At 39.1% G+C, this 27,061-nt stretch overlaps 2 protein-coding genes across 5 annotated transcripts; both read left to right on the top strand.

Annotated features, from left to right (window-relative positions):
* The first annotated feature begins 803 nt into the window (after positions 1–803).
* On the top strand, positions 804–15,741 carry tcerg1b (transcription elongation regulator 1b (CA150)). Of its 4 annotated transcripts, XM_023962223.2 has the most exons (22): positions 843–985; positions 2,434–2,677; positions 5,198–5,350; positions 5,574–5,850; positions 5,954–6,196; positions 6,980–7,087; positions 7,678–7,737; positions 8,977–9,177; positions 9,400–9,506; positions 9,656–9,741; positions 9,825–9,985; positions 10,371–10,452; positions 10,590–10,725; positions 11,046–11,135; positions 11,245–11,363; positions 11,640–11,790; positions 12,600–12,764; positions 12,965–13,147; positions 13,340–13,519; positions 14,302–14,385; positions 14,483–14,583; positions 14,965–15,741. In XM_023962223.2, exons 1-22 carry the CDS (start codon positions 939–941, stop codon positions 15,164–15,166), a joined length of 3,180 nt encoding a protein of 1,059 aa, XP_023817991.1. In that variant the 5' UTR covers positions 843–938; the 3' UTR covers positions 15,167–15,741. The 4 variants fall into 4 exon arrangements, with proteins under 4 accessions (XP_023817992.1, XP_023817991.1, XP_078786829.1 ...); XM_023962224.2 differs by lacking the exon at positions 6,980–7,087 and having other exon boundaries at positions 804–985; XM_078930703.1 differs by lacking the exon at positions 7,678–7,737.
* Positions 15,742–16,656: 915 nt separating this feature from the next.
* Positions 16,657–22,938, top strand: pcyox1l (prenylcysteine oxidase 1 like). Its single transcript, XM_004076153.5, has 7 exons — positions 16,657–17,038; positions 17,736–17,942; positions 18,397–18,571; positions 20,753–20,964; positions 21,259–21,399; positions 21,609–22,023; positions 22,125–22,938. The coding sequence occupies exons 1-7, from the start codon at positions 16,930–16,932 to the stop codon at positions 22,372–22,374; spliced, it is 1,509 nt and encodes a 502-aa protein (XP_004076201.1). The 5' UTR covers positions 16,657–16,929; the 3' UTR covers positions 22,375–22,938.
* Positions 22,939–27,061: the final 4,123 nt, after the last annotated feature.

Below are 27,061 nucleotides of genomic sequence, written 5' to 3'. Positions count from 1 at the left end.
CGCTGAAGGCAAACAGTGTCTAGAATCAAACAATATTACGTGAGCAAACATTCTTCTTTTAAATTTATACTCGTGGTGCTGAACGGTTTTTTGTGTTTTCTGTTTTCATAGATCATGACCACCTCTTTTACCAGCAGGGGACAGTATTTACACTGAACAGCTCTTCAAAAAACTGTTTAAAATTGTCAATGAGATTATATGATTGATTATTCTCCTTTTATTTGACAATGGAGAAGCTTGACTGACTGGATTTTGTCACACCTGCGAAAACGTACAGCAAGTGTAAATCTGCACAGCGTGGCTGTTCTTGGAGGGTTCTGGAATGTGTTGAGGACACATCATCCATCAATGACAACAACATTTAAAGTTAAATGGTCAAAAGATATTTGTATGGTCAAATTTATACTTTCTCCCAACAAACTTGTCAGAGGCATGAAAACCATAAAACTATTCTTCTGAAGTATTCAGTACATGAAGAGATTTCAGGATAATGATAGAAAAAATAGTTTTTTTTAAATAGACATAAAAGTTACTTGATGAGAACATTTGAAAAATATATTATTGGGACTTTTGGGTATTGTGTGTGCAAACAATTTTATTTTTTTCAGGCAAGGTTTTGCAAGTTATGCATTGTTTTTTGTGTAAAACCTTACAACTATGCGTCTTAGTTAAACATAAAACAACGTTAATGCGTAGTTTATCATTTGAGATCTATGAAATGAAGACGACTGTGATCTTTCATTGAACAAAGACATCACCTAGTACACAAATAAAAAAGACCAATGAGATCTAAACGGAACACTCGCGAGAGACCATCTATCCAATCAGATTTTGTACAACTCGTTAAACTTTTTGATTGACAGCTACCAATAGCGAACCAGAAACAGAGAAACCACAAAGGGGCGTTTCCAGGAAGAGTCAAGAAACACTTTCCTGTAATGGCGGACCAGACAGAGAACGAGTCTATTGGATTCAACGACAACAGGTTAGAGCTAGGGAAATTATGTCATAAATTAGATACAAACTGGACATAAAACTGAGCTTAATGGGAAATTTACTGTGCTTAAGTTCGGGATTTTTTTTGGTTAAGAGATTGGGATCAAATGAGATGCTTTCCTTGCGAATTTCACCACGCCAGCTAACTAGCTTCTAGCTAACTAGCCTGTGTTTTTAGGCGGCTCGCCTCGCCTCTGCTGTTCACACGCGGTAAACATTCACGTATCCAAAGTTCCGAGACTGGCCGACCGGCTAACATACATTGTGCTTGTTTTTAGGTAGCACAGAAATCCTAATATAAACATACTTTGTGAGTGAGCTAAATGTGCACAATTGTAAACAGCACCACTAGCGCACCCAATTCAGTATTTTTGAATGGGCTTAGGCTTAGCTTCTGTTAGCCTTAGCATAAACGACGATAATTAGCCTTTTTGTTTTCGATTTAGGTAATTTATCGTCAATTCATGTATAAATTCAAAGTTACGAGATGCAATTTTAAGCTTGACCATACTTAACAGCCCAGTTTTGTTCACAAATATCAGTTTTTTTAAACTTGACAATTCTTTTTACAGCTCATGATCATGAAACTGACCCTGTACAACTTTCGATTGGACGACTTGTCTGGATGTTAACGCTGTTGGTCCATAATTTTCTTTGGTGTGATTAAAGGACATGTTTATTTTGACTTGACATCCTACTAAAAACCTGTGATTGATCAGTGACTGACGTGATCACACACAGTGTATTCTGCTGTTTTAGGCGCAACGAATCAGTGTTGTAACAGATAATCTAATATTTCTTTATGTGAAGTTTCATTATTTTTTTGTGAACAAATAAATACTTAGCACCTCCCGTAAACATTGTAATAAAGCCTGTTATTCAAATTACATTTTTGCTTAATTGAATTGTTTACATTTAATGTGTGTTTATACTGAATATGTAGTGTAATACAGCTGCACAACATCATTTTCTTCTATATCACTGTGTTATTAGTCATTTAAACACTCTTAAACTCTGGTAAACTCATGTTTTGGAGTACTATAAATTCACTAATTGCATCTAAATGACCTTTGCTTGACCAATGGCCCCCTTTTTTCAGGGTTCCCGCAATGTCTTTAAAGCATTGAAATTATGAATTTGGAAATAGCTTAAAAAGTATTGCAAGCAAACGTTTACCTACAAACTTAAAAAAACAGCAATTTAAAAATAAGTTCCATTCAGATTTTGAAAATAATATTTTATTTTATTATTTAAGCAGGAAAATTTTAACTCAGACAAGCAACATAGACCAGACAAAACTGAGCAATCATACAATATCACCACTACAAAGATGAGCCATATAATTGGAATATTATTGCTCTTGCACAGCTTAGCATGCAGTTGTTTCTTGAAGTGATAAGACGCTTTATGATATTATGACCTTTTATTTTGTACCAGGATGGCGCAGCAGGCGGTGCGGTTTCGCAGCCCTGCTCCTGCCCAAGCTCCTACCCCTCCGCCAGCCCAAACACAAGTGTTGCGAGGCCCTCCACCGCTGCTCCGGCCTCCGCCGCCTCCTTTTGGGATGTTGAGAGGACCGCCACCTCGACCTCCATTTGCACGACCTCCTTTTGACCCCAACATGCCACCCATCCCACCCCCAGGAGGCATGCCACCACCTATTGGACCTCCTCATCTACAGGTGCAGCATGGAAATGTTTTTTTTTTTTTTGTAAAAAACAAAACAAAAAAAAGACTCCTTTTTGCAATATGTAGTAAAAGCTAACAAAATAAATCAACACAAAGATTTATCAAGCATAAATTAAACAAACTAACCACAATGAGCATTAGGGGTGTAACGATGCGCTAAAATTGACTTATGTAGGTGATCTGCTTAGTAAAATAAAATAAACTTTTAGCTGCCAGGAACCAAAATCTTTGGATACTTAACACTGGTAAAAAAAAAAACATTTTAACTTGCACATTTCTTTTCTTGTAGATCCGATCGTTACAGTCGGGTGATGCCGTTTTAATTGCGTTAACAGATTGGATGTGTTACCTGTGGCGTACGCTATCTTTGCACAGCATTCGACTTGACCAATTGTCTTTTTCCTTCATGGATGCTAACAACAAAGCCGAAGTGTTCCCACACAGGAGAGCGTAAGGAGATGGGGGGGTCTTCATCTCTGGCCTCGCATCTGCATTAGCCATATGTTGACATGCTTACTGTCCGTCGCCTAATAGCGTCTCGGAGGAAACTCACGGCTAACATTACTTCCGTCTCGGCGCAAAGTTAATACGGTGGCGACCTGGGGTTAGCCCCGCCTACAGCTACTAAGATTCATGGGAAGTGTGACAAAGCAGCTGGGTCGTTGTAATGCATGTGCAGGAAAAAAAGAAAAAACGTACCGAAACGTTACAGAAGTGAACCGAACCGAAGCCCAATCGATACGACTGTTGTTGTGAATTTGGGCTATACAAAGAAATTGAAAATTGAAATCGAACTGAAACTGCTGTACCGAAACGGTTCAGTTCAACTACGTGTATCGTTACACCCCTAATGAGCATTGGGTTTCTTTGGATTATCCCATCACTGTCAGTAGTCGAGATCCATAGCAACAAACCTAAATACAGGCCAGCCATAACAACGAGGTTAATTAAAAATGAAAGCTAGTGTAGGGAAGGCATCTTCCTCCAGACATCAACGTAAGGAACTTTTCAAAACAGAACCCCAGCAACTTGTGTATTTTCACAACCATAGGGCGCACTGGATTATAGGGCGCAGTTTCAGGTATGGGGGCTTTTTCTGTATTTAACACATACTAAAAGGCGCACAGGGTTTTAAGGCATGGGCACGTTTAAACATACCGGTAAAACATGCCTCCTAGTGTGTGTTTTTAAAAAGGCAGTGGGGACAAAACTGAGTTGGTTGTGATTTATCTAATTTATTTTCAGTCATCAATCAGCATCCAAAAATCCATCAAAGTCCTCTTCTTTTGTATCTGAAATGAGCAGCTAACTGTTATCAGTTTTTCAAAAACAGACCTGTGGTTATTGATTTACAACAGAGCCTTTGCTTTCAGCTCTTATAAGTTTTTTTCATGAATTCTATGACATTTTTTTTTTTAGTTTTTAATCTCTAACATTGAACCATCAAAATGAAGCTTGAATGGTCAAACTTCAGGATTTTCTGAAGCTGTTAATGTGTTCAACTGCAGTTCTTCACTGATGTGATCTGTTGAAAACGTTTAACATACATTCCTGACAAATATAAACGACCGATTTTTAACTTAATTAACCATTTTAATGGAAAAGGTGGTGACTAAAAAATTGGATTCATGGTTTTGTTATTGCACTGGTCCAAGTTCCTTGTGATGGTGCAAATGTACAACAATCAAGTTTTTATATTGACTTGCTGTTGGTTTAAGTAGCTGTAGTAGATGCTGGATATCCTCTCATTTTGGATACTTATATTGGTTCTTGAACAACTCTTTTTTTTCTTTTCTATACCGATTTAAAGAAACATTTTAAACAAGATGACGGTATCTTTAACACTTTAGTTTTGTTTTTTAAAACATGAATGTGTTTTGGGGCTTGTCCTATAAAGCAGAATACAAAGAAGTAAGCTCAAAAGGAAGAAAACGTTAATTATTTTGCAGTTTTAACAAAGTTCAGGCTGAAGGGAATAATTTGCTTTATGTAAAACCTGCTGCGTTAAACATTTGAATAAAACATACTGTGTTGAAAAAATGATTCTCTTGAGTATCAGTGTTTGCTATTAAGTTTTTTTTTAATTCAATATTGGATTCAGTTTGAGACCAAACCCTAGTTAGACAATTCGTTAAAGTATAAATTTTTAGGTCATTTCAGCTCAATTGAGACCCAATGAAAGGTTATTCAATTACAAATGTACAAAAATGTACTAAAAGTATTTAAGAAATGTGATTTTCTACTTAAAAATGAGATGGATTTAGTTGTAATCAAGGAATCAGTGAGCAGGTCAGATGTACTGTGTAGTTATGAACCAAGAGGCATTAACTCCAAACTAAAGCCATTAAAAGGCAAAACAAACTTTTTTCCCCCCCATTGTCTTTAAGTCTGACTCTGTTGACAGATGAACCTTCAAACTATCAGTTATTGTTCTGTTCAAACAAAACATCTGTCTGCTGATGGAGCTGTACTCTGTACAGTTTAAAAACTTCACCTGTATCTGTTTCTGCAGAGACCTCCATTCCTTCCTCCTCCCATTGGCAACCTGCCCCCTCCTCCAGGAATGCTGTTTCCTCCTGGGATGCCCCCTGTTCCTTCATCCGGCAACCCCGCCCTCAACCCTACAGAGGAGATTTGGGTAGAAAACAAAGCGTCAGAGGGAAAGGTAAATGGGAAAAAAAAAAGCAGTTGACAACATCTGCATCCTGTTTGTAAAGAGAAATCCTAATTTATTTGAGAAGAATTTAGCAGACTGTGGTTTGTTTGTGTCCCAGATTCGCTGAGAGGATTAGTTTTCCTTCCTTATTTAACAGCAAATATTATAGAAATAATGTAAACTGCGGTAACTTTCTTAGTTATAACACGTATTTGTCATCGTCTCTGCACAGATATACTACTATAATGCCCGGACCAGAGAGTCGTCATGGAGTAAACCAGAGGGAGTGAAGATCATCCAGCAGTCTGAGCTCAATCCTCTTCTGGGAGCGGGGGCTGCAGGCTCAGGTGCAAATGTGGGGGTGACTGCTGTTTCAAGCAGTGGCAACACTACAGTCAGCACAGCAGCAGCAGCCTCCCCCACACAGGCCCCAACCTCCACTCCCTCCCAGACGCTCACCTCCAGTCCGGACTCCATCACCAGTCCTTCCCCGTCTGTGTCCATGCCAGGTAAAGTCCCAACTCATGCAGGAACCACCTCTAGCTAAAATGGAAAAGTCATGACGCTGGAGGGCAAAACTGATTCACGTTTTCTTTCTTCCCTTCTCAAAAGCCACCAACGTATCAGACCACAGCCCTGTTGTTACCGTGACTTCAACTGTTTCGGTGTCGCCAGTCACCGTGGTGACCGTCTCCACAGTTCCCTCTCCTGTTACAGCAGTCCAAACCATGTCGCTGTTACCAACAGCCCTGCCACACAGCGTTCCCCAGCCCACAGCTACCATACCTGCCTTTCCCCCAGTCATGGTGCCCCCTTTTAGGGTGCCTTTGCCAGGAATGCACATTCCTCTGCCAGGTAAGGAAAGACTCGGTCCTCATATGACTCCAGATTCGCTTTCTGCTAATTTTGCCACAAATTGGTTCTTTTTTGTCTTGATAGGGAAAGGGAGTACATGAGTAAATAGCTTTACTGTCATAAATTGAGCAAATTCACTCAAATTAGTAACTCGTTAGTGGTTTTCTAGAAATATTATATGCCAGTTTGGATTGTCAGCACGACAAAAAAGGCAAAGAGTGGAATTCGAGTTTTTGCAGCGCTGCAAAAAAAAAAATCAATCTTTGTTTTCTGTCAAGCTTATGATGTGTGATTTAGGCCATCAGCGGAGGAGTTTGTTTCAACATTAATTTTTATTCCTGTTCAGTCTTTAAATGTTGCTTCACAGCCCACATGCTTCAGCTTTAACTGTGCATCAACAGTAAACACCCATCCTTGCACATTGAGACCAAACTCTGTTTTTGCTTAAAGACCCACTCTGATGAAAATGATGTTTTCAGTGTTTTTAATGTATTCTTATGGCATTTTTCTGATGATGGTGGACATATATAGAGAATATTAGTCTTCAAATTGCATTTCTGAGTATTTCTTAATTCAAGTTGTTGTGAATCAGGGGCAGAAGAAAACATGCAGTTGGAAAAAGATCTTATTTGTGACGTAGAAATATGCTGGACGGGCCACAAATTCCCTGCTCTGCTCCATTTGTCTGCATCCACTTGTAGACAAATAGATCCATGAATGTCATTTTTTCCCCCCAGCTGGCTCCAATATTTTTCGCCATTTTTGTGGTGTCTGTAATGTTAGGTTGGGGTTGTGAGGGCCTGTACCTACCAGGAGAGCGTGTGAACAGATGGGCAATGGGAAGTGGGGGCGGGCTTACTCCGCACCAACAGTCACGCCCGCAACTTGGAGGTGAATTTCTAATGAACTCCTGCTGCTCTGCAGAAACAATGTCCTAAAAAACAACCGTTTTGTGTGATTATCCCGTTTTTTTGGCCAAAAACGTCATAATCACACATAAAAGACCAATGGGAACGCTTTTACAACAGACAGAAGATGACCAGAGTGGGTCTTTAAGTGAATGAAAACCTGATGTTATTCAACAGTGCTTTAATTGTTATTTCAGGGGGCTGTTTATAGCTACACACAGTTAGAAAATGTTTTAGTCTTATCTTTTCCACCTTGAATTTATTTAAAACCATGTTTTTTTGTTTCTAAACCCTTTATTTACTATATAACGCAATTTCCTTTTTTTTTTTTTATAATCAAGTTTCATCAGAGAAATTATTATTTTAAAGGACGATGTATGCTTTTCACTGCAGCCTTTTGATTCTAAAACTATTTCTAAACAAGTGATTGTTTCACCGCTGCTGCATAATGGAGATGAATGTGAAGATGTGTGTGTATGAGTGGGACCACACACTAACTCAAGCACGGCGGTAGCTGATTTGTGGTGTCCTGCTGTTTTCAACCAGATGCTTGCTTGTCCGTTGTTCTTTCAGGTGTAGCAATGATGCAGATAGTAGGTGCGCCCTGTGTAAAGGCAGGCCCCAGCGCCAACGGTAAACACCCAGCCGCTCGCCTCTCAAATCTCCAGTAGATGGCATGGTAGTAAATGTCTACACGCGTTCTACGCTACATATGGGGACGTAAAAACAATTAGGGTGGTGTTGATTTTTGCTTAGAGTGGTTGCTGTTTAGCCTTTCAGACAAGGGGCCGATTTAAAGGATTTTATTGCTGTAATTTTTTTTGTCTTCCTTATCTTAATGTAAAAGATGGATGTTTACCGAGTTAAACTTGCTGCACGATTTTACTCCACACACAGGATCAGTTGCCTCTTAGGGGTTGCCATGACTCATTTGACAAAGTTTGATTGTTCTATTCCTGGCCCCACATGTCTTGAACTGTCTCAAAATATTGATGGTGTGCAAAGAAAAAGCTGCATACAGGATAAAATGGCGCACGTTGTTTTCTATGGGCTTTTCGTTTGAGTACAAAGGAGCTTATTGTGTTAGAAGACAACGTTTTATCATTCTCGGTCTGCCAGAGACCTTTTTATTTTGCTGTTGGCTACATTGTTGGGGAAGATCATGTATTTTGTTGTGAGGAGGAGTCATTTTGAACCTCGATTAGGAGCTGTAAACGCATGGTTAACTTTAGCTGTTTTGCATAGTGACGCTTTAGCTGTGTCGACGGTCAAAGCTACATGTTGTCGTCACATGCTTGTCTTTTTTTGTGGCATGGTCGTCAAGTGTGTGGTCACTTGTTTGTGTATGTGACCCGTGTTTTTTTTGTCAATTTGTTGTATGTTGAAGGTAACTTTTTATTTTTAATTTGCACACTTTCTACTCCAAAAACTCATTTTCCTGGAACCAAAATATGAACTATTTTTCATCCATCATAGCATTTATTGGGCTTGATGGTAAAATAACTGCTTGTTTAGGGCTTCTTATTTGACAGTCTCGATTAGAGTTCGACCAATGGCGTCTTAAAAGAACAGAAAACTACATTTTTTAAAATTGTTTCTTACCTTTCTAGTGTTTTTTTTTTTTGAAACTCAGGTTGGTTTTACCCTCATTTGCTCATAGGTCACACGTAGATGAAACTAGAGCGGAAACTAGCTTTTTTTTTTTTTTTTTTTAAATATGCATGTATAAAAAATAACTTTAATTCATTAAATCAGTGGGACTCTAGTTTTTATATCAAGTTAATGTTACAGGCATTTAGCCACCTCCTGTTTCACTGAGGAAAAATAGCTCGTCTAATCACCGGTTGTCTTGTCTCCTCTAACCAACAACAGGCATGCTTCCTGGGATGGGCCCACCAATAGTTTCCATGATGCACCCCCAGCTGGCACTTTCAGCTGCTCCTGCCTCCATGGCAGGATCCCTGCACCTCCCAGAGTGGACAGAATACAAAACAGCAGATGGTAAAACGTACTACTACAACAACAGAACGCTGGAATCCACTTGGGAGAAGCCACAGGCTGTTCTAGACAAAGGTAGGCTCTACTACTGATGAGCCACTGCGGTGAGTCTCACATTTCATTATGTCAAATGACAGTAGAACTCTTAAGGAAGGGAGACATTCAATAGTTGCAAGAACATCACAAAAGTTAACAGATAAACACAATCATTGTGTGTTTCCTCTTATTAACGTTTTTCCCCCCAAAAGGAGGCATCCCAGGGGGATCAATAATTTGTTTTTTTTACACCCTTACTAGAAAAAGAAGCACAAAAGCTCTGTGAACGTCTGGCTTTGGAGGAAGCAGAAGCAATGGAGATGGAGGATGAGGAGATCAAAGCAGCAAACATGAATATTGAGAAGGAGGTGGGTTAAAGACATTTGAAGGTTGCAAACATAAACTACTTTATCACCTAAGCCTGTATTCAAATGTAATAATGAAAACAAGAAAATGGCCAATAATATATAACTTTTGGTATTAGTAGTAATTTGTGGTTCACAATTTTGTCGAGAAGCTTAAAGAAGAAGAAATGACCGAAGAGGAGCGAGCGGCGCAGAAAGCCAGACCCATAGCCACCAACCCCATCCCAGGCACTCCTTGGTACGTGTTACAAACGTCGCTCATCTTTACTTCTTCTTTAGCAAAAGAAAACGGAAACGAACGCCTTTGTCTTCTCTTCTTAGGTGTGTGGTATGGACAGGTGACGACCGTGTCTTCTTTTACAACCCAACCACGCGGCTGTCCATGTGGGACCGTCCCGAGGAGCTTGTGGGTCGAGCGGATGTTGACAAGCACATCCAGGAGCCGCCTCACAAGAGGGGCGTAGAAGACGGCAAAAAGACAGGTGTGGACAAAAACAAAGACAGGCAAAGGATGACAAGCTTCTGCCAATTTTTTTTAAATTAGTTATGAAAGCTTAACACTTTATTGTTTAGATTGTTTTAATACATTTCAAAACTTTTGTGTCTTTTTGGGCACATTTACCCTAATTCTATTTATTATTGTGTCTCCTGTTTTTTTTTGTTTTTTGATCATATTTTTAATTTCCTTATACCTTGTAGTGTCTTATCATTTTATTTACTTTTTATACTTACTGCTGCTGTTGGACCACCCATAATTTAACTGCTGCTGGCAATTACCATAAAGTCTACACCAATTTCCAGTTGTGCAACCTTTAACACTTATCAAAAATACTTTGTTTAAAATCTTCTTTCTGCTCTTCATACAAGGTGTTATTAAGGAAGAGCCAGACTTGTCCAATGCTACAGAAGATATTCTGGATGAGGAGCCATCTAAAGCCAAAAAGAGGAAGTAAGTCTGGTATCACAGCTTTTAAGTTAAAGAGGTCCAAACCTCTGCAGCTCATTTTTTGTCTTTTGGTGCTGTTCAATGCTGACTTGTATTTGTTTTGTTGGTAACCTTTGGTCCTTTTCATTTCCACCTCACAGGAAGGAAGAACAGAAGGAGTCAGACACAGAGAAAGAAGCAGCCATGGAGGCGGAGCTTAAAGCTGCCAGAGAAAGAGCCATCGTGCCGCTGGAGTCCAGGATGACCCAGTTCAGAGAAATGCTGCTGGAGAGAGGGGTGAGGCTAAACGTGGTTCAGAATGTTCACATCAGAGGATAACATCACAGAACATGCTTCTTTTTTGCTGCATATAATGATGTAAACTCCTCCACATGAAAACTGATAAAACTAGTTTGAAACAGCGGCTATATGGAGGTTTAATTCATGTCTGTCTGTTCATAGCAGCTATTAAACCTGAAATCATGACATGACTGCATTTCCATTTAGAATTGATGGTTTTCTTCACATTTCGATGAAAACCTGGTTACTATGGAGTTGTCGATGTGTGGTAGCAGTTTCGTTTCTCTGTCTAAAACAAGGATCTTGCCCCCCCACAGGTGTCTGCTTTCTCAACTTGGGACAAAGAGCTTCATAAGATTGTTTTTGACCCTCGTTATCTTCTGCTCAACCCAAAAGAGAGGAAACAGGTTCAGTTCTTCTTCATTTCCGAATATGTTAATATGCTTAAACACAGTTAGATTTTATTCTTTATTTGGAAAACGTCTTTACTGATGACGTTTTTAACATGTTTTTTAGGTGTTTGATCAGTATGTAAAGACACGAGCAGAGGAGGAAAGGAAAGAGAAGAAGAACAAGCTTATGCAGGCTAAAGATGAGTTCAGGAAAATGATGGAGGATGCAAAACTCACACCCAGGTAAAGAAACGCTTCTTTTTGCTGCTCTGGTGTCAATTATTGTACTAAACTGGTAAAATCTGAATTTGTATCTTTACTTTAATTTGTATGTGTAAAATCTCAAAGAGGACAGCATAGGAGTGTAGAGTTTTAATGTTATTTATTATTTTTTATTATGTTACGATGTTGTGTACATCGTTCTTCATAATAATAAAATACATTAATATTTCTATGGATGTTAATTTTGCTCAACTTAAAGTTCAAACAGTATGAATTTATTTCCTGTTTTCTTTTTAGAACAACATTCAGTGAATTTGCTTTGAAGCATGGCAGAGATCCTCGGTTCAAAACCATAGAAAAGATGAAAGACAGAGAGGCCATCTTCATCGAGTTCATGACCGCCATGAGGAAGAGAGAAAAGGAGGACTCCAAATCCAGAGGAGAGAAGGTTAGTGACTGATTTTCTTCTGCTGACGCTCCGGTTTAAAGTTTAAACATATTGTAAAGAATGCAGAGGTTCATTTCAAAGTTGAGGGTTTCTTGTTTCTGATCTTACCCATGTACTTAAAGCACAAACTGATATTTTAGTTTCTTCTCCAGTTGCTTTTGTCCCCCCCACCAGCCCTCAATAACAGCTTTGTAAAATTCAGACATCATTTAAAACGTGCAAAAAAACATGTTTTTCTTTTTCCTTTAATTATTTTTATGTTACGTTTGACCTTTTATTCACCTCTCCAGGTGCCTGGAGAGGTGAATTTGTTTTCAAAATGTAGCTGCAGTACTTCTTAGCTAACATTACTTCCATTCCTGTTGTATTTATTGACTCAGTCCACATTTTTAAATCAACCCTTAAAAAAAGAACATTCAAAGAAAAGAAAAGAAACAACCAATGAGACGCTTGAGAGAAGAATTAAAAAGGGCTTTGCATTTGTGTCCACTATCAAACTAGCTTTGGTTGCTGAATCGGTATGAATGCACAGTTTTTCCCATTCATGTATCTTCAGTTCAATTTTTAGATGATTTCCTTTTCTATGAAGGAACCCCAAAATTATTTTATTTCATTTAGTTTTTGTAGTTTAAAATTGATTTGTTTCCAACATCAAAAAGATGTTTGTAGCAAACTCTATGTGGCATTTTAGCGTAAGAGTCTGCATGGTAGTTTGGGAGTGACTAAAGTATCACTGTGTGTATTAGTTTCTGTTCTGCTTCTCATGTATGGATTTATGAAATAAGTAAGAATCGTCTGTTTGTTTCCAGGTGAGACAGGACTTCTTTGATCTTCTGAGTGACCAGCACATAGATGGAAACCATCGGTGGAGCAAGGTGAAAGAGAGACTAGAGACCGACCCCAGATACAAGGCGGTGGACAGCTCTGCACTCAGAGAGGAACTGTTTAAACAGTTCATGGAAAAACAGGCCAAGGTAGAGAAAGCTCTGAGTTCTCATCAGCCTTTTCTGTGCTTTAGTTATTACCAAACTCAGTGTTTGCTTTGAAAGGACCAGCAGCTTTTTGATGATGCAAACCTTAAGTTTGACTGATCTCCATTAATGCATAACCCCTACCGTCATTACACAAAATAGCGTGAACACAAAACTGTGTGTGTGTGTGTCATCCTCCACAGAACGTGGACATTGAAAAGGAGCGCGAGTTGGAGCGGCAGGCTCGCATTGAGGCCAGCCTCAGAGAGCGGGAGCGGGAGGTGCAGAAGGCCCGATCAGAACAGACCAAAGAGATCGACCGGGAGAGGGAGCAGCACAAACGGGAGGAAGCCATCCAGCATTTCAAAGCTCTCATGTCCGATATGGTGAGTCAGCGTTATAACTTCCTGAAGAGTTGTTGACCTATGACGTTTCAACGTTTTATCAAGTCCCAAAGAGAAGCAACAAAGTAAAAACTGATGGTAAACATTTGGAAAAGATTCTCTGCACGAGTTTAGTTTTTGAGGCTTTATGGTGTCGACCTTGTTGAGGAGAAAAACGGTTGTTTTTCGCTACAGGTACGTTCTTCAGATGCAACGTGGTCAGACACGCGCCGCAACTTGCGGAAGGACCATCGCTGGGAGTCTTCATCACTGCTGGAGAGGGAAGAGAAAGAGAAACTTTTCAATGAACACGTAGAAGCACTGGCCAAAAAGAAAAAGGAACAGTTCAGACAACTACTGGATGAGACCAGCATGGTAAGAGGCAAAGGAAATGATGCTAGAAGCCTTTTGGTTTATTATTGACTTGATCACAAATGTACACCAAAATGATTTTTCTTCAGTTGTTTGGTATTACTCTAGGTTTCACCGTGTAACTAACTTGGTTTGCCTTCAGTCATTCGGTTGGATTTCAGCAAATATAACTTGGGGGTTGTTGTTTTGTTTTTTTAAAAGTTCCAGTTTGGACCACAGAGTTGTTAGTTCCTGCAAATCAGGCCATCCATAACCTCAGGCCTTCTCTGTCCACCAGGTGGCAGAAGTTTGTTCTTCTACGCTTTGTATGATCTGATTTATTTCATATTAACAGTTTATGCTTCTAATCAAGTATAGGTTTGTGTTGCAATGACAATAAAGGTTCAATTCACTTAAGTAGCACATCTTAACACATAGCTTCTGGGTTCTTTTTGTTAAAGAAGTGTTTTCTCCTTGTAAACTTTGAAAACCATGAAATACCAGCACAGCTTTTACAGTGGACCTTACTGTTGTTGATGACCCACTCAAAGGAAAATCTGGTTTTTCACATGATCTCGTGGCATTTTTTAGATGACGGAAACCATACTAAGAAAAAAAATTCAGCTTAAAATTGCCTTTATGGGTATTTCTTTATTCAAATCATTGTGAATCAGAGAAAGACGGGTTTTTGTTTTGTTTTTTTTGGCTAAAAACACGGCATCTATCTGAGTGGGTCTTTGACTATCACGTATTAAGTTGTATTTGCAGGAGCGCCTCACTTCTAAACATATACATTTATGTTAAAGATCACTCTGACGACTTCATGGAAGGAGGTTAAAAAGGTCATCAAAGACGACCCTCGCTGTATAAAATTTTCCTCCAGTGACAGAGTAAGGATGTTTCTTTTTTTTTTTTTATTCGTTCTAATTTTCTTGAAAAGAAGTTTTTATTTATTCTTATGTTTCACCTGGTTTTCTGTGTTTGTAGAAGAGACAGCGAGAATTTGAAGATTACATCAAAGACAAATACATAACAGCCAAGGCTGACTTCAGAACCTTGTTAAAGGAGACAAAGTTCATAACGTACAGGTTTGTACAGTTTACACCAAGCACAAGTTATACTTAAAGATCATTTTAAGCATTTATTTGAACTACTCAACATGTTTTAGTTGCATTAAGGAGATGATAAAAGTAATTCAGACAGAAATATCAACACATTTTTGTAGGTATTGAAATGACAAATTGTTGAATGACATTCTCCTCCTCACCCTCACTACACAATGATCTAAATGACTTCTGAATGCTGATGTGTTTTACCTGCTTGAAAGGCTTCTGCTCACCTAAATCCACATTTCAGAAGGTAGAACACACGGTGAAGTAAGGACTGCTGAACAAAGTATGTTTGGCATCTGCACTGAGGAAATGGTTTACATCAACGTTGACCTGTTTCTTATTCACTTCTAATTTCAGGTCAAGAAAACTGATCCAGGAGTCAGAGCAGCACCTAAAAGACGTGGAGAAGATCCTGCAGAACGACAAGCGCTACCTTGTTCTGGAGTGCGTCCCAGAGGAGCGCAGGAAGCTCATCATGTTCTACATTGAAGACTTAGATCGGCGAGGCCCTCCACCTCCTCCAACCGCGTCAGAGCCAACTCGACGCTCCACCAAGTGACCAACTACATCTTCATGGCCGTTGTCCCATCTGTCAGTGCGCCCCTCTTTGGCCAGAGCATGACCTCCCTCAGCACCCCACAAACCCTGGTCTCCAGGCCCACAGGTGGCCTTGCAGTGTTATCGCCTGGGGTCATATTACATAAAGATATAACATTGAGATGAATGGTTATGCTCTTTGTGTTATCTCACCTCTTAGCCCTGAAGTAGCCTTCTATCTAAGGCACCAGCAGGGAACAGAGGTTTCCTGACCGGTAGGTAACCGCCGACCTCTGACCTTCCATAGACAACATGCGAGGGAGGGAGGGAGGGAGGCAGCTGCCTGAGCAGCCACACAGATGTAAGATAGCTGATGTAAATGAATTTGAGTGTATGCGAGCCTGTGTGTGTATGAATGTCTCGCACACTTCCAGGTTTGTGTGCATTCGATTGGAGGCGTCCTTAAGCCTTACATCTCCACTGTGCCAGTCATGTTTCAGGCTCAGTGTGAATGTTAGTTTAAGCTCAGTGGTTTATTCCAATGTGGCAGCAGTTTCTTTGTTGAATTAATTAAAGGAAACTTCCACAGTTTTTCAACACGTGTCCTGAGATTTCATTTAAAAGCTATTCAACTGCTATTAAACTATTCTAATATTTTGAAAGAAAGAGTTGACTGGTTACACTACAGAACCTGACTAAAAAATAAAATCACCAATGAACACTAACGAATAATGTAAATACATCTAAATGTTTTCTTTTAACATGCAGACTTGTGTGATAAGGGTGATTTGTCTATTAATGGCTTCTATGGGTACTTTAAAAACTTTCAGAAGTGTTTTTAAAATTTAAAGTTATTAAAATTAAAAGTCGTGCAATTTGGATAACAGGTTAACATGATACCAGTGTTTACACAAAACTGAGTCAGAACTGCAGGTTGGAAAATACTACTGAAGTAAGAGTAGTGTTTAAAATATTGCTCAAGCAGATTTAATGTGTGACAATCTACTAAAAAGTAAAAATAAAATAAAAACAGGATGCCTTTAAAGGTCTCAGATTTGTTCTAAACATTTTTTAAAAAAATTTGGAAGGGTTCCACAGCCCCGTGACCCCAAGTGGGCTCCAATTTATTATGCAATGTCTTGTAATTTATTACAAATTGAAACAGGATGTCTCAAAGCACAACACAAAACTAGAGTAACTAAATCATTGAATATATATCCAAATTTAGTATAAGTTTTAAACTTTGTTAGAATCTCTTGATAAATTAAAAAAATTTCAATAAGCATAAATCAACAAATTCAAATTGATGTATTTTTTAGGCTTTTACTGTCAGGATTATTGTTTACGATATTTGCAAGAGAAAAATTGTGAATGAAAGCATATTGCTTTCATCTTGAATGTACTCGAGTAAAAAAAGTGCGATGCAGTAGAACTACAAAGGAAGTTCAATTTTACATGAAACCACTGAAGTAAACTGAAAAGAAACGTTTCTGCGCAGGTTTCCATAATCTCATTGGTCCCAGGGTTGGGTCACGTGATATTGCCGGATGTTAATTCATCGTCGGACCGTTACGTTTCCGACCGATGAATCGTAGTCAAGCTCCCTTTGGTTTAATAACAGCAATTTTTGCTTTTAATAATGCGGTTGTACAATGAGTTAAATCATAGAAAATTTTAGTATAGAATGTAATTGCTAAGGAAAACGCATGCTTATCTGTGAAACGTACCGTAGCTGAGAAACACTGTTAGGCTAATCTTCACCCGCCTGCCCTCTCTGTTGCCGCTATGCGCCGTTTTCGCTTCTCGATTTGCGTCCCTTTGCTGTTAGCTTGGTCCATTGTTGGAGAACCAGAGACCCCCACTAACGTTGATGGAGCTCCACCTTCTAAAATCGGTAGGCTGGATGGTCATCAAACGTCAAAGCTGGAGCGCCATTGAGCTAACATGAACAACAATCAATCTTCATAGAAATGTCTAGTTTTATTAAATTCATGTTCTTAGCTGATATTTCAAACATTACCAAAATCCTACTTTGACTGGAGAACATCTGTAATGTAAAATAAGATTCTTATCCTACTTCAATGAATTTTAAAAGTATTGTTTTGGTGGATCATTTGTCATTCATCATTTTTTCAAAAGCCTCATGGTCAGAAAGTTCATTAATTTATTTTTTATTTAAGTTGTATTATTTGGATTTGTCAAATTTGAGTATTCATTTTACATATTGTCTGCCTGATTCCATAAGTTCAAATTATTAAATCTAATGTTATCTGTAAAATCTTCTTTGCTTTGATGGCACTTTAATAGAATTCAATCCAAATCGACCTTTTTTATTGTCTTGTTTTGCACACATTCGTGCAATTTTTGCATACATACAAAAATAAAAAGCCTGTACAGTTCTGGTCAAGGTTAAAACGAGGAAAAATGGCAAACAGCATAAGAAATGAGCAGTTAGTTTAGTGTTTGCTCACCCAACATTCTTAAAAATGTGTCATATATTTACTACTGAAAGACAAAATACTACTTACTTTAGCCACCTTCTCATCCTTTTTTATTTCTAATTCCACCCTTTAATTGTGCCTGTTTTTCAGCTGTGGTTGGAGCAGGGATTGGAGGCAGCGCCACCGCCCATTTCCTTCGCCAACACTTTGGCCCTGATGTGCAGGTGGACGTGTACGAGAAGGGCGAGGTCGGAGGCCGGCTCGCAACTGTAACAGTCAACCACAATGACTACGAGTCTGGGGGCTCCATCATCCACTCCCTCAACCTCCACATGCAAGAGTTCGTCAAACAGCTCGGTAAATGAACTTTTTGACACTAGGCAACAAAAACCGAGTCTCAACAGTGGAGGATGTTGATCCTCTGTACCTGGCACAAAGTAGATGAGCATTTCTCTGTTTTTTATATATATTTTTTAGATTTTAACATTTGTTTTTAGGTTAAATTCTCCTATCAGTTAATTTTGGAGGATTTTGCATAAGTATACTTTATAGCAAAGTATTGGTTTCAGAAAGCTACATTGTACTATGTGTTATATATTTTAGAAATAATGAAGGTAGTGTATTCTTTCTCTTAATAATGTATATACTATTTGAAAACTTTTGGGCCATTTTTGTCTCTGAACTTCTAATAAATGCCTGGCTAAAATAAATGTTTAGATTTCTCAGGAGCTAGCTCTTTTTTAAATGATTTGATCTCTCTGTATGTTTATGTCTACCTGTCCTTTTGTGTTGCCTTTTTTCCCCCTTTAAGGTTTGAAGTATCGTCGAAATGTGGCGGGGAAGACGGCGGTTTTTAACGGAGAGGAGATGATTCTGGAGGAGACAGACTGGTACTTGCTGGACTTGTTCCGCCTGTGGTGGCGCTATGGAATCAGCTTCATCCGGTTGCAGATGTGGGTGGAGGAAATCATGGAGAAATTTATGAGGTAGTATTTTTACAGCAGCTACTTAGTGACTTATTGATGAGGGTTGGCTGTGTTAGAGCTCGGCGTGATGTTAATTGTGTGGAATTCATTATTTACACCCTGGACATCCACAACATCAAAGCCACTGAAAGTGACACCACTGCAGACCAAGTCAATACAAAGTAAATGTAAAATTTTCATTTTACCATATAATTCTAGTAAATAGCATTGGGTTTCTTACTTTTATTTGTTTTAGCTGTAGTTACCAACATAATATTATATCTTATTTTAAGATAAAACATGATTTATGCATTGATATATCTTGTAATCTACAGTTATTTTGCCACCCGGGAGCTGTGGCTTTTCTACTTGCTGAGCTCAAACGTGATATTAAATACAGTATATGCCTGCAGTTGTGTGCATAAATTAGTTTTTTTTCTTCAAAATTTAAAGGTGCGGCTTAAAAAGTTCGAGTGTGGTTTGGTTGATCAACCTTTGCTCATAATGAAACTTAACATTTGGTGTTTCAGTAAATTAAAGGAATGAAAGGATATGAAAAAGGATGCTTTCAGACCATATTTTAGGCTTTTGAAGAATGTTTTTATGTATTTCTATTCACTCAGTACTGTGTTGGACCTCCTTTTGCATGAATTACAGCATCAATGCTTTATGCCATGGAAGCCATCTGCTTGTGGCACAGCGTAGGTTTAGTGGAAGCCCAGATTACTTTGACAGCTGCCTTCAGATCATCTGCATTGTTGGCTCTGGTGTCTCTCATCTTCTTCTTTAGAACAGCCCAGAGCTTCTATCTCAGGTCCAGGTCATGCAAGTTTGTTGGCCCGTCAAGCACAGTAGCAACATGATCAGTGATTCTGCTTTTGGCCGTGTGGGTGCTGAGTTCTACTAGAAGAAAACTCAGAATCTCATCACAGCTTGTCAGCAGAGAGCAGGATGAAGTCCTCCAGAATTTCCTGATAGATGACTGTGGACTTCAGAAGACACAGTGGTCCAACATCAGCAGATGATAAAGCACCTCAAACCACTGCTGACTGTGCAAACTTCCCACTGGACTTCAAGCACTGTGGATTCTGTGCCTCTCCGCTCTTCCTCCAGATTCAGGGACCTTGATTTCTAAATTACTTTTACTTTCATCTTGCTCAGGTAAGATGCTGCTGTCATCTCTAGTTCAGGAGTGGCTTTACACGAGGATTTGTCTGTGTGGTGCAGACTTAAACGTTAGTCCGCTCATTCTAATGTTTCCCCAAATTCCTTGAATGGATTTTCCTTGACCATCCTCTGAAGGCTGTGTTCATCCATATTCTCTCACTTCATTTTTTGATAGAGGATACAGCACTCTGCGAACAACCCGCTTGCTCAGCAATGACCTACTTGTGAAGGGTGTTGATGACTGTCTTCTGGACATCTGTCAAAGTCAGCTGTTTTCCTCAGCTGACTCGCTCAAACTGAGACCATTTAAAATCTGAGGAAACCTTTGCAGCTGTTTTTGAGATTATTGATAGATTAGGGTGTCGCACTGTGAGTTTCTAACTTTGAGTTTTTTCATTATTTCACAACATCTGCATGAGAGCATGGGTGCACTTCAGTCAGAGGCTGAAACACCCTCACTGCAGGAAGGAGCATGATGCAGATCTTTCCGTCTATCAGCTATTAGACTCTACAGCTATAGACCTTTTTTTCATTGTGTTATTTATTATCCTCTGTTCTTAAAGAACTATGGTTACAAATCAAATTTCCCCATAGTGGGATCAATTAAATTTCTATTCTATTCTATTCTATTCTATTCTATTCTATTCTATTCTATTCTATTCTATTCTAACATGCTGATATATTTTCAGAAAATGGATTTTGATATTTAAAGTAATGATGAAAAAATCTTGAACCATTGTAAATTATTCTCAGTTTTTAAGTGAGTAAAGCTCAGAATTTCCCTTTTATTCCTCATCTGTCACCATCAACCTCAATTTCCTCCCTCAGGAAGTAATTTATATCTGCATCACTTCTGAGGCAACAACAATAATCTTTTTTTTTTCCCTGTCTGTTTTGATCTGCATGCATGGTTACCAGGACAACCGTTTTTTCTCTCTTTTGTATCCAGGTGAAGGGAACGACTAAAGTGCCAACTTGAGTCTTTAAATATGTCTGCAAATTCAGTGATTGACTGTAATGTGTGTGACATAACAGGATCTATAAGTACCAGGCCCACGGCTACGCCTTCAGCTCTGTGGAAGAACTCTTGGACTCTCTTGGTGGCACTGGCTTCATCAACATGACCAGACGGCCGCTCTCCGATTCGCTGCTGGAGCTGGGAGTGTCTCAGCGCTTCATTGATGAAGTCATTGCGCCCGTCATGAGGGTCAACTACGGACAGAACGTCAGCATCCCTGCTTTTGTAGGTCAGCTGAGTGAAACAAAACAACAACCCAGCAGCTGAGAAGGAGAGCATGTGGAGCTAACAATGTGACAAAAGCTGTATTCATTTATTTAGGGACAGTTTTTTAAAAGGCATGCTGATGTGGAGAAATCATTAAAAATGGGGTCTGGAGGAGTCAACACAAGAGAGGAAAGGAAGGTGAAAGGAAGAGGGTGGGGGGGTTTGCAAGAAGGAGAAAATAGGAAAATGTGTAGGTGGCTTGGTAATTGGTTCATAGCACTCGGCTGTGTCCTTTACGCCTCTATGTGTGTTGCAGGCGCCGTTTCTTTAGCCGGCGCCCAGAACAACCTGTGGGCGGTGGAGGGAGGCAACAAAATGGTGTGTTCAGGTCTGCTAAAGATGGCCAACGCTAACCTGCTGCAAGCGCAAGTCAACTCTATCTCCCCTGTCCCTTCAGGTACTCCACCTTGTTGTTTGCTGAATAAAATCAGGATTTGTGTATTAGAAAATTCCCATTGTCTTTAGAAACATAGAAAAAGCACATTTGGAGCAAAGAGCCCAGAGGGCTGTTTTAGGTTATAAAGACCTGCATCAGAAAATGTGGAATTGATATAAACAGAAGTAGAGTAGGATTGAAAACGACTTGTACATCTACTTTTATTCCAGGGGATGCACTGGAGTACCAGCTGAACTTCACCACAGCAACAGGGACAACAGGATCTGAACTGTATAACATTGTGGTATTGGCGACTCCGCTCCAGGCCAGCATTGGGTCTGAGCTCCAGTTCCAAGGCTTCACCACGCCATTTGACCAACTTCCTGGCAGCTATCACAGCACCGTAGCAACCATTGTTCACGGATACCTAAACACCTCCTTCTTCGGTTTCCCGGACCCTCGGCTCTTCCCATTCGCCAGCGTTCTGACTACCGATACGCCCAGTCTGTTCTTCAACAGCGTGGCCAGTGTTTGTCCCGTTAACATCTCAGCGGGTTTTCGCCGCAAACAGCCACAAGAGGCTGGAGTCTACAAGGTGTTCTCGCCACAAACGCTGGACAAACCAGAGCTAAAAATGCTCTTCAGGTCAGTCTGATGAAGTTACTGTAATGTTTTTGATGTTCGCGTTCACACAGTTTTGCCTTATTGAGATTCCCTGTTGTCTTTCCCATATCTCTGAATTGTAGGTCTTACTACTCAGTGCAGGTGACGGAGTGGCAAGCGTACCCTCACTATGGCAGCAACCAGAGACTTCCTCCAGTGGAGCTCCATCCCAATCTCTATTACCTCAATGGTATTGAGTGGGCCGGCAGTGCCATGGAGATGAGCTCTGTGGCTGCCAAGAACATTGCTTTGTTGGCTTACCACCGCTGGAACAGACAGACCGAAATGGTAGATCAGAAAGATCTGATGCACAGGATCAAGACAGAACTTTGATGTGGTTAGACAAAGGCTCCTGGATTAAGTAAAAACTGCAGGAGGATGTTGCAGCTAAACTTGAAGCTATGATATTTTTTTGCCTTTCATTTTAGTTTACAAAATGTGGCCGAGGCTTTTTAAAATTTTCACTGAACACTGAGGGCAACGGGAAGCTCCATGCATTTTCTGAGGAGCTTTTTAAATCTAAGACCATTCTACCTCCTAGGCATCGGTTCTCAGTAGTTATGCCAAGGTAGATGAGCGGCACACATGTATGGTGCTTCAGGACAATGCAGAATAACTCAATTTTACAGTTATGTCAACAAACATGCTTTCATTTTGACAGATATTAGAACTTCAGCTTGTTTGGATGAGAACGTTTGAGGCGACCCCTTTAGAAATGTTTCACTCTTTCTCTCTTTGGGCCAGTGATGTGATCAAACATCCAATGGTTTTGCTTTAGAAAACTCTGCTGCCACATACTGTATCTTAGCAAAGAGTCTGTAAATTATTATAAAATTGCTTCTTTTAGTTGCTACTGTTGTGAATTAATGAAAATGTGAATAAATGAAAGAGTCTCTGCGTTGTTTTCTACACTAGATTCTGTAAGATGCTTTGACTGTCATCCCCATCCCACTGCATTAGTCTCACTGCTGGGACTGATAATGCAGCAGCTAAAAGTCAAGTCTTATCAAAGTAAAAGATTTTCAACAATGAACAAAATAATTAGGCGGTGACTCATAGCGGTGACCACTGGTGCTCTCTTGCGCCTTTCATCAGACTCTTTCATTATCTCCCCTTCCTGCTGCTATTGTTGCGTAATCCAGCGGAAAGAATTTTCTATTTGGGGAATAGAGCCAACCAGCTTTCACACTGAGCTGGGAAAAAAAACAAAAACAGAGGACAGATCAGGGACTGTTGCTGGTTAGCGTGACCCCTTTTTCCTCTTAAGCATGAAAGGCAGATTGAGTTATGCTTCTTATTGAGGGTGTGATTTTGTGAAAATGCATGTTAAAGCTGACTTGTACAAATGCCAAAATGAAAAACAAAAAAAAAAAAATCAAAATGGCCCAATTTGTTGACTGGGCGTGTCGTGGATTTCATTCATCCACTAACAACGTTAAGACTTCAAAGACTGTTAGTTGTTAGTTGTGTCTTGTGAGGATCTAAGGAAACAGTTCCAAACTGGTGGACAAGCTGGAAATAAAGTTGTCTGAAATTCCTAAAACTGTATTTTCTTTTTATTATTTATGTAGTTAGTTTTGGCATACGGCTGTTAGCAGTCAGCTGTGTGTTTCAGAGGTTTTAGAGAGCTAATGAGTTGCATACAATTGTTCCAAAAAAACTATGTAGAAAAAAGATGTATTATTTATAGACCTGGTAAGTATGTAATCTTGAGGTTTTTCAGTTGTAACTAAAAGTATTTCAGAAAAATCAAGAGAACTTTATGATTGAGTTGCAGGATTTGGTCTTCGGGCAAACCGGACTTCAAAGATCTAAACGGGTGGGAAGTGAGGGCCGCATTCCTGCCCGTTTCCCAGCGTTCCCTTCTCTGGCATGTTTATTGTATTTGGCTGGACACACCTGATTCAGGTGAGTAAGTCAGTGGTATTGGGTAAACATGCAGACACACTGGCCTTTGAGACCAGGAGATGCCCACCGCTAATCCAGAATCTGTTCATCTGAGTAGCTTCTTCGGTTCTAAATGCTGCCGGTCATTTATTAAAAACTAGAAATCATGTGAGCAGATACACCTGTTAATAATTATCAGAATGGCAGCTATAGCTTCTTTTTTCCTCAAAGATTGCAGTACTGATTAGGGGTTCATTGTTTGTGTGTCAGGTGTGAGTGGAACCCCAGTCTCCTCTGCAACAAACTCAAAATATGTCAAATCAGAATTGATGACAATAGAGGACTTTAAACCATCTGTCCTCCCTGTCCATAATGTGACTTTATTTTCTTCAAAGGAGGGTAGTGGAGACGGTTATAACAACAATTGTGAGATTTGTGGTACAAGCACCAAATTTGGCATGGATGCATCTTAGGATTCCCTCTCTGTCAGAAAAGCATGTTAGACACAAGAAAATCCAAGATTTTAAAATACATAATAGTATTCTGTAGACTAACATGCTTTTCTTAAAGAGGGGATTTTTAAGGATTGTCCATGCCAAATTTGGTGTTTGTACTACAAAATGCACAATTTGTCAGAAATCTGACCCTAACCTGCTCTGCTAGTGTCCACATGTGTTCAGGTCCAGCTGAGTTGCTGAGTCCTGGTCTGGTATTATGGCTGTTCCGTGCTGTGTCATCCTTTTGGGGAGGAGTTGTTTAGTTCCCCCAAAGTACCGATCAGAGCACTCCTGCTTATTGTCTTGTCTTTGGATTGGATTTTTTTTTGTCTTGGTGTATTGCTAGGTCTAAAATGAACGTGGTTTGTGTTGAAGATCCGTCAGAGTTCCTCAGATACACCTGACATGTAAGGAGGACAATCTCCCTCCTCTGCTGCTCCCCTTCTTTCATAGTCTGAGCCTGATAAGTTCCCCTTTTTGGCTTTCACCAAAGTCCAGCTGGGATATTCTCAGATCCCAAGGGCTGTGTTATTGCTCTGATTAATCCCGGTTTACAGTCAAGAGGATGTCAAACATAACATACTGGTGTAAATTGGGTTTCTTGTACACCTTAATGCTCACATTCTGTTTGTACAGAGCAATCCAACAGATACAGATTAAAGAATGCTGCTTACATATCAGAGAAGGGAGGAATATTAACTAAGTTATTTTGAAAGTGAAAGAAATGTGAAGTTCTGACATCTTGGCTTAATGCCTCTTTTGCTTTTCTCTAGAAGCTTCAAAACTGTTTTGCCAATTCTGAGATCGATTCACCAAGTGAAGATCCAGACACAGAAAATGTATCAAATAAAGTTACTTTTTTCTCAAAAATAGAAAAAAAAAAACCCTGTGCCTTTTAACGAAACCAACACAAACAAAATTATCTCCCGCTTCATCAACTGAACAGACTAACACACAGGACTAACAAGAAGACACACCAGGGGAACATTTACAGTGGCTAATTAAACTACTTTATAAGCATAAGGGAAACTTAACACAGGCAAGATTTAAGATAAGAGGTGGTCTTCCTGTGAAAATACAAGAAACATATTTGTATGACAACCCAACAAACCTAAAGCCAACAAACTTGATTTAAATTCATCCATAGTTCCTCCCTTGGAAAAGCTGGGTGGATGACATCTGACCCTTTGGCCTGGCTGTTCTACCCTTAGCAAAAAGTACTACACTTCAAGCTTATTTTATTAAGTACATGGAGTGTAAGAACACGTATAGTAAGTATGCTGTAGTCCACGTACGGGCATTAAAGGAAGTATACTAACTGAATACTTCTTAAGACTAAATTGGAAGATTTTAAGTTTACCTATAGCATATAAAAAGTAAATTTCAAGTAGGCCAATACTGTCTCACTTTTAGTATAGATAAAGTATGTATTAAAATAATACTGAAGTACATTTAAATAGACTACTTTTTGCTCAGGGTGTGTTCATGAATTAATTTTAGAGCAGAAACCTCCAACCCCACCATGACCAACAGTAGAAACTCAAAACAGGTGGCATTAATTAAACGGATGACAGCCTTTATAATTAGAGTAAAATATACTAACATATTCTTGAGGTTTATGCAAATAAACACAAATGCACTGTTAAAACACAAAACATTTTTTTAAATTCTAACTCGTATAAATGTGTGGGTTTTAGTTATTAATAAAAGATGAGTAATTGAAAATTGTAAACTAATTTAACTATTAAACTGTGGAAATATAAGGTGTGCAGTTCATGGAAGTTTACCACCATTTTCAAATGCATGCGACAATGCTGTCATCACAGTAATACAAAAAAAATTTCAAACCACAACACAATCTGAGAAAATCTAAATATGTGAAAAAATGTCTCTTACAAGTGGTTCATGGTTTCTTTCTTTTCCCTTAGCAAAAAGTAGTCTAAGAATACTACAAGTATAGTCTGTACGAAAAGTGAAGCCGTATAATTTAAGTTTACTTTTTAAATACTATCTAAATATTTTAATGTTCCAATACACCCTGAAAAAGTATTAAGGTAGTTCAATTTCTACACTACGGTCTATTGCTATATAAAACAATAAAAAAAGAAACATGCATTTTGTTGAATGAGTCACAGAGAAGAGTAGATTCTATGCACGATTATGCAGAAACTGGAAAATTAGCCGTTTCCATTCCAACGACTAACTGTTAATTCTGCCATTGACTCTCATTTGGTGTTTGGTGGATTAGATTAGATGATAAATGTTTAAGCAAGGAGATATTCTGGAAAATAAACATTTTTAGTCTAACTAGAAAAACCACACGAATGATTCGTTTTTGTTTGTTCTTCTAATTTAGAATTGTGGCCATCTTGTAAGTGCTCCAAATTAAAAGTTTACTCCAAACGGAGCAAAGGAAAAAAGGTTAATTACGCGGATTTATGGTAAAGAAAAGCAATTTTACAAAATAAATTTTATTAGAGGGATTATTTTAGTCATTTCATTTCTTTTAGCGTTGATTGATATTTCATCACTGTAAAATAAAAACGCTGAAATGTTGCAGAAATGTTTTCGCCCAACCCCATTGGTCCAGCAGCACCCACGTGGTCTGGTAGTCACGCGTTTTCCAGAAACCCGTC

This window comes from Oryzias latipes, chromosome 14 (assembly GCF_053564925.1).
Source record: "Oryzias latipes strain Hd-rR chromosome 14, Olatipes_Hd-rR_3.1".
Classification (NCBI taxonomy): domain Eukaryota; kingdom Metazoa; phylum Chordata; class Actinopteri; order Beloniformes; family Adrianichthyidae; genus Oryzias; species Oryzias latipes.
The sequence above is the reverse complement of the archived record's forward strand: the minus strand, read 5'-3'. Positions and strand labels throughout refer to the sequence as shown.

Bases quoted from the DNA above. Each gene is read 5' to 3' on its own strand.
- pcyox1l (XM_004076153.5), top strand. From the start codon at position 16,930: ATGCGCCGTTTTCGCTTCTCGATTTGCGTCCCTTTGCTGTTAGCTTGG. The intron at 21,400-21,608 runs GTACTCCACCTT...CTTTTATTCCAG, and splicing joins TATCTCCCCTGTCCCTTCAG to GGGATGCACTGGAGTACCAG. The intron at 22,024-22,124 runs GTCAGTCTGATG...TCTGAATTGTAG, and splicing joins GAGCTAAAAATGCTCTTCAG to GTCTTACTACTCAGTGCAGG.
- tcerg1b (XM_023962223.2), top strand. From the start codon at position 939: ATGGCGGACCAGACAGAGAACGAGTCTATTGGATTCAACGACAACAG. The intron at 7,738-8,976 runs GTAAACACCCAG...AACCAACAACAG, and splicing joins GGCAGGCCCCAGCGCCAACG to GCATGCTTCCTGGGATGGGC. The intron at 13,520-14,301 runs GTAAGAGGCAAA...TTTATGTTAAAG, and splicing joins TACTGGATGAGACCAGCATG to ATCACTCTGACGACTTCATG.